General features: G+C 60.6%; 1 protein-coding gene across 5 annotated transcripts in view; it reads left to right on the top strand.

The window, feature by feature from the left end:
• The window catches only part of WNT7B (Wnt family member 7B), a 51435-nt gene that overhangs the window by 12756 nt on the left and 22537 nt on the right, over positions 1 to 16142 (top strand). For 3 of the 5 annotated variants that reach the window (XM_036867521.1, XM_036867525.1, XM_036867523.1), the window contains exon 2: positions 13167 to 13389. In XM_036867521.1, coding sequence (XP_036723416.1) covers positions 13167 to 13389 — 223 coding nt within the window. Of the gene's footprint in view, positions 1 to 13166; positions 13394 to 16142 lie in introns of all 5 variants that reach the window. The other 2 variants (XM_036867524.1, XM_036867526.1) reach the window with 1 other exon arrangement.

The following is a 16142-nucleotide window of genomic DNA, read 5'->3' as shown; positions in this document are numbered from 1 at the left end:
GGGCCTTTCCTGTGTCCTCTGTGCCCCGTCTCCCCGGGCCTTTCCTGTGTCCTCTGTGCCCCGTCTGCCTGGGTTGGGCCCTGCAGCAGGCTAAAGTGCTGGCTTGGTGGCCCCAATGGACCAAGACCCTGGCAGTGCCCTGGCGGCGGCGTCACCCCTCATGGTGGCACTGCCCTGGCGGTGGTGCATGGTGTCCAGCATGCCCAGGTTCCCAGGGTGACCCTCCTGAGCCTCAGGTCCATGAAATAGGCTGGGATGCCAGGCGCCGGGCCGTCGGGGTGCTCAAGGAGTGTGCACGGGGTGACGGGGCAGGAGCCCAGGGCTGGCCGTGAGGCTGGTGCCGTGGCGCACCAGACAGGGAATCAGCAGCCTTGGGCTCTGGTCACTCACCCTGTCCCCAGTAGTTCGGAGCACACAGGTACTCTGGGTTCATCACCCAGGGCACGGGGGACCCCGGAGACACTGGCCTGGAAATGCCACATCGGGGCTGTGTGGTCAGGCAGGGCTTCCCTCCAGGCCGCAGCTGCTGGAGCTGTGTAAGGAGCGGAACGTCCCCCCGCCCCCCGGGCCCTTCTCCTTTATTTCCTCTTGTGCAGCTCCAGGAGTGAGGCAGGGTCTGAGCGGCGGTGACTCCACGGCCTAGGGAAGTCCTCGATGTCTAGCTTCTGCGCTGAGGAGTGGGCATCGGAGGGGAGGCTCTGGCTGACCCCCCGGGCCACATGCTTGTCTCCCATCCTGTCCCAGAGAGGAGCGGAGAGCAAGGGTTTGCAGTCAAGTCTGAGTGTAACCCAGAGCCGACCCCTGACCTTCCTCTGCGGTGGGGACTCCTGCGGCGGGTGGGGGGGGGGGGGGGAGGGGGAAGGGGGAGGAAGCGGGGGAGGCAGGAGGATGGCAGGGCAGTGGAAGGATGCTGAGGAGACAGACAGGGCCTGGGGCAGAGCCAGAGGTGGGAAGAAAGGCTGCAGAGCCCTGTCCCGCTCTTGGCTCCGACACCAAATCCCTGCCAGGTGGCTGGGTGGCTGGGGACAAGGTACTGCCCCTCTCCTTTAACCGGGGGCTGGCAGTGGAAGGCAAGGGTGGTGCTCAGGACACGGGCCACCTGGGTCAAGCCCTGGGGCCCCCCGGGCTCGGGGAGGTGCTCTAGCCCCGGGAAGCGCTCACCGGTGGTTCAGGTCATCACAGCCAGGCTGAAGGGGGTGGGGGGGTGTGTGTGGAGGAGGCTTCTCCTGGAAGGGTGAGCACCCATCCCCAAAGGCATCCAAGCTGAGGCACGTGGCTGGGGAGGCCCTGGTGGCCCGGGAGTTCTTGGAGGGGGCGGCCCAGAGCAGTGGGTGGTGAGGGCACTGTGCAGGGGGTTCTGGCCCAGAGGGGGTCCCCAGCTTTGGTGAGAGCAGAGGGCAGGGCTGTGGAATGGGGGAGAGCCTGGAGGGGGCTGGGCTCACTCAGGCTCACACTCCGCTCGGAGGTGCTGAGTGGCCCAGGCAGGGTCCCACCCTCCTCTGTTCCTGGAAGAGGGACCCTCCAGGATGCCTGCCCGAGGCTTAGTGCCAGGGCACGGACTCAGCCCTGCAGTCTGCACGGAGGGCATGGCTCGCTGCCCACTGGCCACAGGGGCTTGGCCCCCAGACCCGCTGCTCAGCCCGTGTCCAGGGTGGTCGGGAAGGCCGAAGTGCTGGCCAAGCCACTAGGCGCCGAGACTCCCAGCCTGGCCATGGGCCAGTGGGGCCTGCCAGCTTCCTCCCACCTGTTCCGCCCGCCTGTCCGGCCATCCGTCTGTCCTGAGGTTTCAGACTGGCATCCTGGTCATCCAGGCCTGCAGGCGCCCCCGCGTCCGACAGATCTGGGGCATCGGGGCCGAGGCCAAGGCCCAGGCCAGGGGTCTCATCCCTGCTGGGGCCTCAGTTCGCTGTGGGACCTCAGGTGCTCTGGCACCTCTGGGTGTTAGTATCCCCACATGCACCTGAAGCAAGGCAAAAGGTCAGGGGTAAGGCCTAGGGAAGGTCTAGGCCACAGCAGAGGATGCAGGAAGTGTGGCCGTGGCCTGGCCAAGCGGATATTGCTGAATCTCAGCCCCTAAAGGCCTCCTCAGGAGCCGGGCCTAGATGTGACCATGCTGGGCAGGAGGAAGGGAGAACAGAGGAGAGACCTGGGTGGGCTTCTTGGAGGAGGGGGTACCAAGCTGAGCCTTGAATTTTGCCTGGCTGCTGGAGGGGGACAGGGTGGCCCTGGAGGGGGAATTGCTGGTCCAGTGTGGTCGGAACTCAGGAGTGTCCTGATGGGCCTAAATGCCCAGCAGAGGTCTGGAAGTTTCTGAGGTCAGAGGTCAACGTCCTGAAATTTTAGGGTCACAATGACTAGGTGAGGTTCCGACTTCACAGATTTGGCAGATGTGGGGGTGGATGGTGGTGGCCGCAGCCCTGCCCAAGACCCCCTGCCCGCCACCTGCTTTCCCTCAGGCTGCCTGGTTTCTCACCAGGGTGGGGTCCCAGGATGCCAGGCCAGGAATGCCAGCTATGTGGGGAGGGCGGGCTGGCAGCCGCCCGCCGGGGGCGCGAGGGAGCAGGCGGACGCTCTGCTCTCTTCCCTGGGAACACTGCAGGCAGCGAGCTGAGCGGAGCAGTGGCCTGGAAAGATTGCAGCGGGCAGACCCGGGTGCAGGGAGCCAGCCCGCAGGAGGCCCTGCCCACGAGCATTGGACAGATGGGTAAACTGAGGCTCCCAGAGGCCAGTGAGAGTCAGTGGCTGAGCGGAATTCGAACACAGGACCCCAACCCAGAGAACCTTCTTTAGGATACAGCTGCAGGTACCTAGATTGTCACTTCAGCCCCTCACTCCGCAGATGGGAAACTGAGGCCAGGGCAGGTCGGGGGCCCAGCTGGGCCCCTTCCTGCCTCCAGGCCTCTCTCCAGGCTGCTTGGGACACCCTCCTCCCTGCCCAGCACCACGGAGCTCCCTGCTGGGTGTCCTCCTGAAGCCTTAGTTTCCTCATCTGTAAAGGGGGCTGGCAAGGCCCACCTTAAGAGACCCCATGGGGATGAAGTAGGACAGGGTGTGGGACACTGCTCAGGAAGGGTGGTCTTTTTGTTTTGTTAGATTTTTTTTTTTTTTTTTCCACAAGGGTGGTTTTTTGTCTTGTCGCCCCCATAAGTGCAGGCCCTGTGACTGGGCAGGTTAGCCGACAGGTCAGATGGTCGGGCAGGCTGCGATCAGGCCTGCCCTCTGCACACACTCCACTCCCCTGCACCGCCTCCGGCCACGCCCCAGGGGGTTCAGGTACTTCCTGACCCAGTAGAGGGAGAAGCCATTTGCCAACAGAGGATTGATTGTGTCCGATTTTCAGATGAGAAAACTGAGTCTCAGAACAGCCTCGGAGTGGCCTTCCTGAGGTCTGGGGATGTCCCCAAGCCCATGCTTCCCCCAAGCTGGCCTAGAGCCCCGGCTGGGGAAGGAGATGAGCAGATTCAAGGCAGATCGGAGCAGGGGCAGGTGGCCTGCGTGCCACCGGGCCCTTGCACTGGCTGCACCAGCCTCCAGCCTTCTGTTCCATTCTATCCTGATCCAGCTGACAGGGGAAGGCTGTGGGGACGCTGCGGTGCTGGCTCTGGGACTGTGATGGTGGCCCAGGGGGTCTGCAGTGTGACCCCAGACTTGGAAGACATTCTTGTCCCCATTTGACAAGCAGGAGCACTGAGGCCAGCATGTGCCCCTGCCCCCCACTCTGCCCATGGTGCCCTGCTGGGCTCCAGAGCCGGTGAAGAGCCTCTTCCAGGCCATCTGTGGCTGTAAAGTTCCGGGCCAACTCCTGCCCACCTGAGGGAGAGGCTGGCAGGGACGCAGCCTTGGGTGGGCGTGGGGGCCAGGTGCCGCCCTCCCAGGTATTTGCCGAGTTACTTCCTGGACAAGTGGACCCCGGCTCGCCTCCCTGCGATAATTAGAACATTCTTCAAATATTTTGCCGGAGGATGCCTGGGGAGGAAGAATTACAAAGCGCCCCGGGCCAGGAGCGTGGGCTGGAGGAGCTCTGGGCAGCGGGGCGGCCGGGGCCAGGCCAGGGATGGGGGCCTGGAGAGAGGCTGGGGATCCATCTCAGCCCTCCATGGGAGTGGAGGTGCTTACGTCCAAGGCCAGCTCGGAGCCTGGCTGGGTGCTGGGCAATGTTGGGGATCCCCCAGCTGGTGGTGGTGGCCACACCCTGCCCCAAATGGCATCAGGAGAAGCCTGAGGGGGTCAAGCACAGAGTCCTGGCTCCCTGTGGGGGCCGGTGGGTGGGAAGGCCTCTCGGAGGAGGGTCTCTGAGGTGGTGAGATCAGCAGGTCTGGGAAGAGGACCTGGAGGGTGAAGGTGCAGAGGCAGAAAGCCGAGTGTTGGAGGGTAAGAGTGAGTGGTAGGGGTGTGCCCGGGGCCAGCCTCATGACTGACAGCACCCAGGGCCAATGAGGAGCAGCTCAGGGCCGGGCCGGGAGGCCTGGCTCAGGCCCTGAAGCCATGTCCTGCTGGTACTGGGGCAGGGCGGAGGGGCAGACTGGGGGTGGGGTGGGCCGCCCCAGAGGGCAGAGGGAGCCGTGGGCTGCCGGCGGGAAGCCCTCTCTCATCACTGCTCACCTTCCCAAAGGTGGTACAAGCTTCCTCCCCAGGAGGAAAGCAGGATGTCCCCCAGCGACCCCCTCCTGGCTCCCGGGGCTCTGGGAGGGGTCTGCGGTGTTGCGGCCCGGTGGGCTCAGTCATGAGGTCTGGGTTCCGGAAAGTACTTAGATCCTAGTCTCCCCCATGGAGTGCTGCCCCAGTCCTAGCCTCGGGAACAGGCCCAGGATTCTGTGGTTGGTTAGGGGCCGGGGCTGCTCCAACCCAGAGCCCTGGGGATGGGTGGGCTGCATTAGAGCTGGTGTTCTGTCCAGTGAGAGGGCGCTGAGCGGGAGGGAGCTGGGGGTCCATGCCGTGGTAGGCCGTCTGCCCTCTGCGGGGGCACCTCTATCCTGGGCTGTGGTTTGTGGGGTCTTGTCGGGGAATCTGTAGGAGAAACAAGGCGCTGAGGTGGAGGCGCCTGGCTCCTGCGGCCGCATCCGTGGCCATCGTTTTAAGGCCCCGTGGACAGATCAGATGGCGCGAGGCTTCCTCTGGGCCTGAGAGGCTGTTCTGTCACGTGGACCCAGGCTGGCAACGACGCCACTTCTCTCTGGCTCTTTAAGTAGGAAGACAGGCCGATGCCAGTGGATCAGTGCCCTATCGAGGGCACTTTGGGGTGGCTTCACCCCCATAATCCCGGCACCCTGCACACATCCTGGGACTCGAAGTGCTGGCCCTCATCCGGAGGCTGACATTTTCTCAACAGTATGTAAAGTGGGAATAAAATCTGCTCTTTATCGACCTGTAACAGTCAAAGAGAAAATGGGGTGCACCTGGGTCCCCCGCCCTGCTGAGAACGTGCCAGCCGCAGCGTCCTGCCCTCCGTGCGAGCGGAGTCCTTCTCCCTGGGAGGCCCAGCAGCTGTCCTCACGAGCCCCGCTGGCTGATGCGTCCGTCCGCCACCCATTCGGCAGCTCCACGGTGACCACTGAGGCTCAGCTGGGCCTGGCGCAGGCCAGGCAGACTGCACAGTGGGGAATGAGATGGGCCACCACCCTGGAGCAGCACGCGGCCTGCGTGGGGAGGGCCTGGCACAGGTTTGGGGGCCTCCTTCAGCGGCCCCCCTGGGAGGTCCCCCCAGTGTAGCTGGGCCCCAGTGCAGCCTCGTGCCCCCAGGGACCGATGGGGGAGGATGGTTCTCCAGGTGGACAGGTGACCCCTCCAACTGTCTTTGAGGGTCAGGGACGGGGTGATGCGACACTGACCGGTCTGGGGCCAGGATGTATGGGTCCTGTTCCCGGCTTCCTCCCTCCCTCCCTCCCTCCCTGAGCTACTCGGCAGGTGGCTGGACCTTCTGGACCTTTCAGTCCTTATTCTGAGGAATAACAATAATAATTATAATTATTATCACAACATTTGCGCCCCGCCCCGCCACTTAGGGGACCCCTGAGCCCAGAGTCCAGCACACAGTAGGTGCTCACGCCACCTTGAGTCCAACAGCATGAGGGGTTTAGGTTAGACTCCTAGCTGCTGGGGCAGGTTTGGAGGGCGTTAGCTCCTGAACGAAGCAGGGGTGTCCTACACAGAGACAGGGAAGGGCAAGATGGCTCTAATCCTGAGCCTCGGTGAGACCCTGGCCCCCCCACTTGACCCCTCTTGGGTCCTCAGGGTCCCTGCTGTTGTTTCCCAAGGAAGAGCCCTAAGGCTGGGCCATGGCAGGACTGGGGCTTGGCCTAGACAGGGGTCTTAGCTGGGCAGCGCTGGGAGGAGGCTGCCCGTCAGGGTCTGGCCCCACTGGTGGGCCCAGCTCCTCTGGGCAGAGGACCGCTAGCAGGTGGGCAGCTCTGCCCCCCGGCCCCGAGCGCTGGCCGGGCACAGGCTAAGGGCAGGAGGGCACTGCCCCGCTCACAACGGGCTCCCTCCACTCTCACGGTCCTCAGGGTCTCCCGCGCCCACGCTTCTTACTGCCCCGGGAGCTGCTGAGGCAGCCTGCCTCTCTATTCAGGGTTCCCAGAGGATCAGGGCCCAGTGGGAACAGGCTGGCAGCATCTGTGGACGGAGTCCAGGCGGAGGCAGAGGGCGGCAGGCAGGCAGGGGGCGGCCCTCAGCAGAGCCAGGCTGGGGATGCCCTTTGATCCCCGGGCCTCTGAGCCTGGGTTTGGGCTGTGCTCTGGCCTAACCCAGCTCTGCCTGCAGGGGGCGGGGGCCCAGCCCACAGCAGCCCCCAGGAGCATGTGCTGCTGGAGGGGTTTGCACCCCTCAAGGCCGGGCACGCAAAGCATCCAGGAATGATTTTTAATGTTCGCATTTTATTTCTTAATTGTGCTTTCTTTATTTTAATTTTTGTAAGAAAACTTGGAGTTTGTATTCTTGCCTTGTTCTGCCAGCCCTGTAAACGTTTGTATTGCAACAGTTTACTTTTTTGTCGAGGTATAACGTACATAAAGTGCAGAAATCTCTAGTGGGCATTTTGATGCCTTTTCACCTACACGGGCACCTGTGTAACCCCTGCCCAGCTCGAGACAGAGAGCATTCGGGCCCCCAGCAGAGCAGGCTCCCCTGTGGCCCCTCCCCCCATCAGCGCCTCCCACCTCAGGGTAACTCTCTTCTGACTTCTGAGTTCCGCTTGGCCTGGAGCTTCTTATACGTGGTAGCATCGAGGTTCTCCCGTCTTTCACTCCACGTGGTGTCTGGGGGAGTCATCCGTGTAAGCGGTTTGCATCTGGCTGGGTGAATGTACTGCAGTTTATCTGTCATTCTCCTGGTGATGCACGCCTGGGTTGCTGTTCCCAGTTTGAGCTGGAGACCCGCGTTCATGTCCTTTGGCAGATGTAAGTGCTCACTTTTCTTGGGTGTATAGACCCTAGTGTGAAATTGCTGGGTCAGAGGGAAGAGCTGGTCCAGGAATGAACCCCTTGGTGGTGGATGCAGTGGCTGATGTGAGCACCCACTGGCTTCGGAGTTGCCGGTTTAAGCATCGGTCCCCCTGATAGAAACAGCCCCCCATGAGGGGGCTGGATCCTGGGGGCTCAATGAATGAGGGTCAGTAATGGGGCTCCCATTACTGGGAGGCTGTGAGGGTTAGTTAATAATGGCCAACGTCGATGACCTCTCACCACAGGCCAGCTACGAAGTGCCATGTACTTTGACTCAAGTACCCCTCCTGGCAGCTCTGTGATGTATCATGGCTATTATTACTCCCACTTTACAGATGTGGAAACTGAGGCACAGAGAGGTTAAGAAACTTGCCTGAGGTCTCAGAGCTAGGAAAAGGCAGAGCCAGGGTTCCAAACAAGCTGGCCCGCACCAGCGCTCATGTTCCTAACCCCTCCCCACAGAGCTGCCAGGTGGGCAGCCTGGTACCCAGCTAATGATACAGCAAAACCCCCACCCCGGGCCCTTGGCCACTTCTCTGCCCATCTGTCACCTGGCAGTGGTCACCTGCCCCTCAGGCCCACTGGAACCCCCTCGTCCTAGGGGCAGCCCCATCCACTTGGACCGCTCTGGCAGGAGAAAGATCTTCTGATTGTTCAGTGGCAGCCCCCTCCTTGCACAACGCCGGGCTCCAACCCAGCGCCCTCTGGTCTGAGATCAGAGAGCCCTGTCCACAGCCCCCGGGGATGGGGACGAGGTGGGGGCTTCTTGTCTGCAGGGCCTGAAACCCTCCTCCTCCGAGCTCCCTTCGTGGTACTGGCCCAGGCCAGGAGTGAGGAAAGTTCTAGATTTTCAGCTTTGCCCACTCCCCCTGGCATCTTGCCTGTGTCCCGAGGCCCCTCCCTGAATAGCGCAGGGGGATGAGCCCAGAGCAGAATTTTCCATGGAAAAAGTCAGCAACTGAAACACGAGCGCCCCGCCCGGCTTCTCTGTGCTCAGGGCCACGCAGAGCCGCCCTGCCAGCCTCTCGTGGGGCACCTGGGCGGGCAGCTGAGGGCGGGCAGCCTCCCAGAGGGTGAGAGCCGGGCCCACCTGGTGGGGCATCTTGCTGAGAGTGCCCATAGCATGTCCTCACCCCAAACTGCAGCTACCGCAGAATGCTGCCTGCGTCCGCCTTCCTGTCTCCTGCAGGGCCTCAGTTCTGTAGCGACCGTGTATTTTTACCCCTTTCCCACTCGGACGGTTTCCTAACGCGCCACTCACATCTGCAGCCCCATCCCCTCCGGGTGGAAGGAACAGTGCAGGCAGGTCTTCAGGTGTAGTGAGGCCAGGTCCTGGGGCGAGGCGGACCAGGCCTGTTCAGGGAGGCCAGTGGTCAGACTGTGGGAGAGGGGATGCACGGGGCACCAGACTGGTTGCCAGAGCTCAAGCACTAGCACCGGCAGCTGTCCAGAAACCTGCACGAATTAACGAGTGACCTGGAGGATTTAAAGCGCGGGGAAGATGTAAGGTGTGTTTTGAAAATGAAGAGTGGGTGTAGTTTCCCACTCCAGGCCGTCTCCTATATTACGCTCCGACTGTGTGCTGTGCTCTGAGCCACGGTGCTGTCTCCACCTGAGTTCTGGAAGCAGAGACCTGGCTGTGTGGCCTTGGGCAGGTCCCTTAGCCTCTCTGAGCTCCAGTCCACACTCCTGTAACATGGGGATGGCAAGGCTCATCTTGCAAAGAGAGGATTGAGACACAGCGGAGGGCTGTGTTGTCCAAGGCAGGTGCTCAGAATGGGAATATTTAATATCTTTATTTATTTATTTATTTTTGGCTGCGTTGGGTCTTTGTTTCTGTGCAAGGGCTTTCTCTAGTTGCGGCGGGCAGGGGCTACTCTTCATTGCGGTGCGCGGGCTTCTCCGTGCGGTGGCTTCTCTTGTTGCGGAGCATGGGCTCTAGGCGCGCGGGCTCAGTAGTTGTGGCGCATGGGCTTAGTTGCTCCGCGGCATGTGGGATCTTCCCGGACCAGGGATCGAACCTATGTCCCCTGCATTGGCAAGCAGATTCTTAACCACTGTGCCACCAGGGAAGCCCAGAGAGCATTTTTAAAAATTCTGTTCAAAGTTCATTTAACATAAAATTTGCCACTTCACTTTCACCGAGTTAAAGTGTACAATTCCGTGGCATATCATACATCCTCAGTGTTGTGTAACCATCACCTCTATCTAGTTCCGTAACTTTTCCGTCACCTCAGGTGGAAATTCCACACCTAGGAAGCAGTGACTTCTCATAGCCCCTCCCCCAGCCTCTGGCCTACCCTGCTTCTGTCTCTGTGGATTTACCTTTGCTGGACATTTCATAGAAAAGGAATCGTACAATATGTGGCCTTTTGTGTCTGGCTTCTTTCACTGAGTATAATGTTTTTGAGGTTCATCCATGTAGCATGTGTCTGTACTTCATTCCTTTTTATGGCCAAATAATATTCCATTGTCTGGGTGGACCACATTCTGTTTATCCATTCATCTGTTGATGGACATTTGGGTTATTTCCTCCTTTTGGCTATTGTGACTAGTGCTGCTATGAACATTTGTGTACAGGTTTTTGTTTGAACGCCTGCCTTCATTCTTTTGAACACACACCTAGGAGTGGAATTGCTGGGTTCTATGGTCCTTCCTTTTTGAGGAACTTCCCAACCGCTGTCTACAGCGGCTGCACCATTTTACATTCTCACCAGCAATGCATAAGCGTCCCAGTTTCCCCGCATCCTCGCCAATGTGTGCTATTTTCTGTTGTTTTGATCATAGCCATCTTGGTGGGGGTGAGGTATTTCCTCTCTGTGGTTCTGATTTGCATTACCCTAATGATGATTGATGTTTAGAGTCTTTTCCCGTACTTGTTGGCCATTTGTCTCTCCTTGGAGAAAGGTTTAAGTCCTTCCCCCATTTTTAAAATGTGGTTGTCTTCTTGTTGACTTGCAGGAGCTCTTTTTGACATAATCCCTGAGTATTCATTCATTCGTTCGTTCATTCATCCACTCCACACTCATGGTCGGCTACACGGGGCAGTCCCAGAGACCCTAGGGCCAGCTCAGACCTGGCACTGCCCTCGACGTGTTTGCGGGCTGGTGGGGGAGCCAGGGGTGGAAACAACGACCATGAGACCAGGGGTGAGGTTGGTACTCGAGGGACAAGTGTCCACAATGCGTGTCCTTGGGGCCCGGGGAAGAGGGGTTTCTTGCCCTTGGGCCTGGAAGGGCAGGAGAGTTTGCGAGACAGAAGAAAGGGAGGGAGACCAGCATGCCAGGCAGAGGGAGGAGCGCAAGCAGGGGTGGCAGGGTCGTCAGAGGCCAGATCCTAGGAGGGCTCCGATTCTGATCAAAGGAACCCAGGGAGCTGTAGGTGGGCTCTCAGGGACACCATCAGGGTGGGGTGGGGGGAGGTGGGTGCTAGGGGTGGCCTGCCTGGAGCGGGGAGACCAGGGCTGCAATCATCTGTTTCTGCCCCCAGGGGCATCCAGTTAGACCCCATCTGTCTGAACTTCTGCCCCCAGGAGCAAGGCTTCTTACCCTGGGCAGCAGGGCCTTGGCAGCCCAGAGCCTGCTGGAAGAATCTGGGGATGGGGAATGTGCTCGTAGCATCCAAGCTCCGACCCGAGGCCTGGAGGCTGGTGCCCGGCAGGGTTCCCATCACCTCATTTCCCCGGGTCGGTTTTCTGAGCATCTACAATTACTCTGGGCTGAATTCCCCAGATTCCAGCCCGCTCCCAGCCCCGCCTGCCCAGAAGCTCTTCCTCCACGCCAGCCTCGGGCGTTTCTGCCCATTGTGCCCGTGGGAGACCCAGGGGGGTCTTGGCCAGATTAGTGGGTGGGGCTGGCGGGCCACAGGGATTGAGTGTCGCCGGGGCGTCCCTGTCGCAGCACGTGCTGTGGGCTCAGGCCACACGGGGACTTTCCCATCTGGCTGTGGGTGCTCGGCTGCCCTGGAAAAACACTGACTCGCTTCTCTCAAGAAAGGGGCTGGCGGGCTGTGGGCAGAAGGAGGGAACTCACCGTGCCAGGAGGCCAGGGCCTGCGCAGCGGCTTTGGGGAGCCCCTCGTGGCCTCCCCACTCCCACCTTTTGCCCCCTGATCTGTTGTTTGGAAGCCAGACTCTGTCTTGAAACCCACCTGTTGCTGTGGGTCTGCGGAACCCAGACCGCCTCCTTTCAGCTTGCTGTCCCTTCCCTGGGTGCTTAAAACCAAACAGCTGATGGAGCTTCTGTGGGAAACAGCCTGCCGGTTCCTCAGAAAGCAAAACCAACTACCTCGTCACCCAGCAATTCCACTCCTAGGTACATGCCCTGAAGAATGGAAAATAGGGACTCAAAGAAAACTTGCGTGCACATGTTCAGAGCAGCGTTATTCACAACAGCCAAAAGGTGGAAACAACCCAAATGTCCATCAGTGATGAAGGGATAAACAGAATGCGATCTCGCCCTACAATGGAATATTATTTGGCCATAAAAAAGAAGGAAGTTCATGATACAATGAGGATGAACTTTGAGGAGGTTATACTAAGTGAAAGAAGCCAGGCACAAAAGGTCACATGTCGTATGATTCCATCCGTATGAAATGTCCAGAACCAGCAAATCCACAGGCACGGAAAGCAGATTAGTGGCTGCCAGGGGCTAGGGGAGTGACTGCTAAGGGGTAGGGGGTTGCCTTCTGGGGTGGTGACAGTGCCTTGGAACTTGATAGAGGTGGTGGTTGACCAACATTGGGAATGTACTCAATGCCACAGGACTTTAAAATGGTTAACGTTCTGCAATGTGAATTTCACCTCCTTAAACAAATAAACAATCACACTGATGACACCCAGGCGAAGAGAGGAAGAGCCCAGCAAGTGCCCCCCAGTTCCTGCAGGGTGCTGGGAGATTAATTACAAGGCACCCTCAGGGGACCGCTCTGAGGACACAATGTTGCAATAAAGCACCCTGCCGAGTCCAGCACACAGTAGGTGCTCAATTCACATCAGCTCCTGTTTCCTCCTCTGAGTGCACCCAGTCTTCCAGAAACAATAACGACAGTCATCCCCATGGGTGCAGCCTTTCTCCCCTCGGAGAGGGGGAGAAAGGTGTTTTATACCCCATGTCATGGGTGCGAAGACTGAGTCTCAGAGAGGCAGAATGTCTCCCCAAGGTCACACACGGGCTGTGGCTGCAGTCAGGACCCGGTGGGCTTGGCTCCCGGCCTGCCCGGCCTACTTAGCAGCCTGCCTGGTCCAGGCACCCTGGGGTGGAGGGAGCCGGGGGTCTGCAAGTGATGGGAAAGCCTCAGTTGTCTGGGAGTTGGGGTCTGCTGCTTGGGGGCAGCTGTGGACAGTCCCAAGCTGGTGACTGTCAAATCCACGAAGGGTCTGTGTGTCTGATTCCGAGGCACAGAGAGGCGTGGTTCTTGCATTCCACGGGACTGTTGATTCATGGAACTTGTGATCCCGTGGTTCTTGCAATCCCGTTCCTGCAAATTCAAGCTGAGGGGGCACGGGTGTGTGTGCCTTTTCAAGCTGGAATCCTGTGTGCAGGTCAGTGGAACATGGTCCTTGAGGGCAGGGCTCTGTGCTTTGTTCCCTGGCGGGCAGAGCTTGGCAGGAGTTGGGCTCCTGGAACACGTCCGCTGGCCGAGGGACTGCGTGGGGAGAGTGGCAGGCGCGGGGTGGCGGGAGCCTGCCAAGGTGTCTCACCTCCTGGGCATCCTCTCCCCCCTGCAGAGCGCTGTCGTCCGTCGTGGCCCTGGGAGCCAACATCATCTGCAACAAGATCCCTGGCTTGGCCCCGCGGCAGCGTGCCATCTGCCAGAGCCGGCCCGATGCCATCATCGTGATTGGGGAGGGGGCGCAGATGGGCATCAACGAGTGCCAGTACCAGTTCCGCTTCGGACGCTGGAACTGCTCCGCCCTCGGCGAGAAGACTGTCTTCGGGCAAGAGCTCCGAGTAGGTAAGGGCGCCTCTGGGCTTGCGGGGACCCCGCCTTCGGGGCTTTGGGTGCCTGGGGGCCAGGCCACCGGCCCACCCACTGAAGGCCAGGCCAGGCGGCCCACGCTCGCTTTTCTACACCCACTGGCTGATTTCTTTGCTGTAACAGCACTTCTCTGGGTCTGGCCTGCTGGAGACCCGGACCTGGCCTGGCCCTCTGGGACACTGCCGCGTCTGGAACGAGGGAGGTGTCGACAGGAGCCAGCCTGTGTGAATGGACGAGGGCCCTTGCTCTGGGCTGTCAGGCTGGGGGACACCGTCCCGCGTGGACGTGAGCGGGCAGGCTGGTGGTGCCGCGGTTAGAGGCACGCCGTGCTGATGCGCGGCAGCTGGGTGGCCCTAGGCACGAGGCTTTGTCTCTCCATGTCTCTGCGTCTGTGTCTGGAGATGGGATAACAGTAGTGGTTCCTGCAGCGGGTGGCTGGGGGGCTTGATGCGAAAGGTGCCCGGCCCACAGTGAGTGCTGGATGATTGTAGCTGGGGTTCCGAGAGTGGAAGGGACTCTGGGCAGAGGGAACAGCAGGGCGTAGCAGTGTGACAGGTGGGGGCAGGGAGGAGTCCGGCTGGAGGGAGGGCAGGGCTGGGGGGTTGTGCAGGGGGAGTTGGGATGGCCTCCGATTCCACGGGCAGTGGCACATCCAGATTTCTGCGGGCCGAGCCCCCCCGCGCTTTGCACAGTCCCTGGGCCGCACGCCCCGCTCCCTGTCCTCACGGCCCCGGGGGAGGCTCCCGTGTGCCCATTTTACAGGGAAGGAGACTGAGGAGTGAAAGGGAGAAGTGGGACTTGTGGAGCCTGACCTGATTTGGAGCTGCTATGTGACCTTGGGCCTGGCCCTCTGGGCTTTGGGGCCTCAGTTTCCTCGTTTGTAACCTGAGCTCTGAGCGAGCGGGCCCTTATCAGGGTCCCCAGCGCCTCTCCCAGTGCCTGTGTGCAGTAGGTACTTAATAAACAGCTGTTGAACGAGTGAGAGTGGGGATGGTGAGACGACCTGCCCCCCCCCCCCAGGCCATTGTGAGGGTCAGAGGGCAGAGAGTGATACGGGGACACAGTGCCGGGCATGCAGGGCTGCCCTGTTATCCCAGACCCCAACCTGCGGGCACAGGTGAGCCTCCAAACGTGTGATTACAGCAGGTCCTTCCGTTCCCAGAGGACCAAGGAGCCTGGGCCTTTCGAGCGGAGTCACAGCTGGCGGGACTGAGGCCAGAGCTGAGCTCTGCAGGGCTTGGAACGCCTGCGTGGGGCTGGGGGAGGCACGGGGAAAGCCCCCAGGGGCTTCTTTGCGGTGAGCAGCCCGTGGGTGCCACCTGGCACAGCCAGGAGGGTGGCACCTCCCCCTCCCGAGGGCCCCACCACCCAAGTGCAGCTTCTTCCCTCCAGGTGCCAGCGGAGAGGGTGGGACTGCCTGCCCCGTCCCCCGCAGTTGGGAGGGCATGGGCACCGGTGCCCGCTTCATGCCAGGTGCCCACCTGCCTGCCTGGCACTCCCCGTCCTCTTCCCCTTCCTCCCCCCCAGAACCCTGGGCTCCGAGGCAGCTGTGACCATCCCCACTGCACAGCTGAGGACACTGAGGCCAGGGGAGTGGTGCGGTGGCCGGTGGCCACACGGGGGAGCTGGGTTCAGACCCCCTTTCTGGTAGCCCTCCCTGCCTCCCTGTGCAAAGGGGGATGGGCAGTGGACCTGGTCCTGTGGCCTGAGGACAGGGGGGAGCTTGCCCTTCATTTAGGACCTCAAGACATAGGCGGTGAGGGAGACCTGGCCTCTTTTATCCTCTCCTCAGGGTCAGGCCCCAGGCAGGGAGTTCACCAATAGTACCAGTAGTAAATGCCGGGCTCCTGTGCACCCTCCAAAGCCCAGAGGAGTGGCGTTGGCCCCCCTGCCAGCGACCGGCCCCCGCATAGGGGACCCACATCACTTTCCCTGAGAGCAGCCCCTGGTGCTGTAAGGACTTCGGCTTACAGCTCACAGCCGTTCCTTCTTGGAGTCTAGCCCTCTGCCCACAGAGAGGAGGGGTGCCTACAGCCAAGGATGGGCTGATGCAGAGGGTATAAAGTCCCCTTGTGCAGGTGGGGCTGCTCTGTGACATTCTTCACGCCCTGAGCTCCCCTTGGGATCAGGCATCTCAGGCTCTGCTTCTACGGAGCCCACCTAGGACACCCCCTCTCACTTTCACGAGCATTTCAGAGACAGAGTTTTTGGCAGATATGTCCACACCCACTGTCCCCGTCCCTCATTTTCTCACTCCAGTCACCCCTGTCCCGGCCATTAGTGACCTTGGTGTGGCCGATTGACCCTCTTCCTTGGCTGGGCCCCAGCTCACCTGGGCTTCCTCTAGCCTCTGGTTGCTCCTTCCCAGCCCCGCCCCAATCAGCTCTCCCCCGGCGTCAAGACCATCATGGCCGCGCCCTGTGGACCACTCGGCGCGGCTGACCCACGGGAGCCTCTGGTCAACACGCTCAGCATCTTGCTGCTGAAATCTCCATCCTCAGCCTCCCCTGCTGGCCTGACCACCCAGTCGTCCAGCAGAAACCTGGAGTTGTCTCCTCTGTCCATCCCCCCGCTCTGCCCCATGGCCACTGCGGGCCTGCCTCTCTGGCCCTCCTCTGGCAGCTGTCAGTTCCTCCCTCTGCCTCCTTCCCAGCCCCGTCCATGCCATGTCACTCCCTTCCTCCAAAACCTACAGTAGCTCCCTAGTGCCCAGGATAAAGTTAGC

The sequence above is a fragment of the Balaenoptera musculus genome, chromosome 10, assembly GCF_009873245.2.
Source record: "Balaenoptera musculus isolate JJ_BM4_2016_0621 chromosome 10, mBalMus1.pri.v3, whole genome shotgun sequence".
Classification (NCBI taxonomy): domain Eukaryota; kingdom Metazoa; phylum Chordata; class Mammalia; order Artiodactyla; family Balaenopteridae; genus Balaenoptera; species Balaenoptera musculus.
This window is presented reverse-complemented; position numbering and strand designations above follow the sequence as displayed.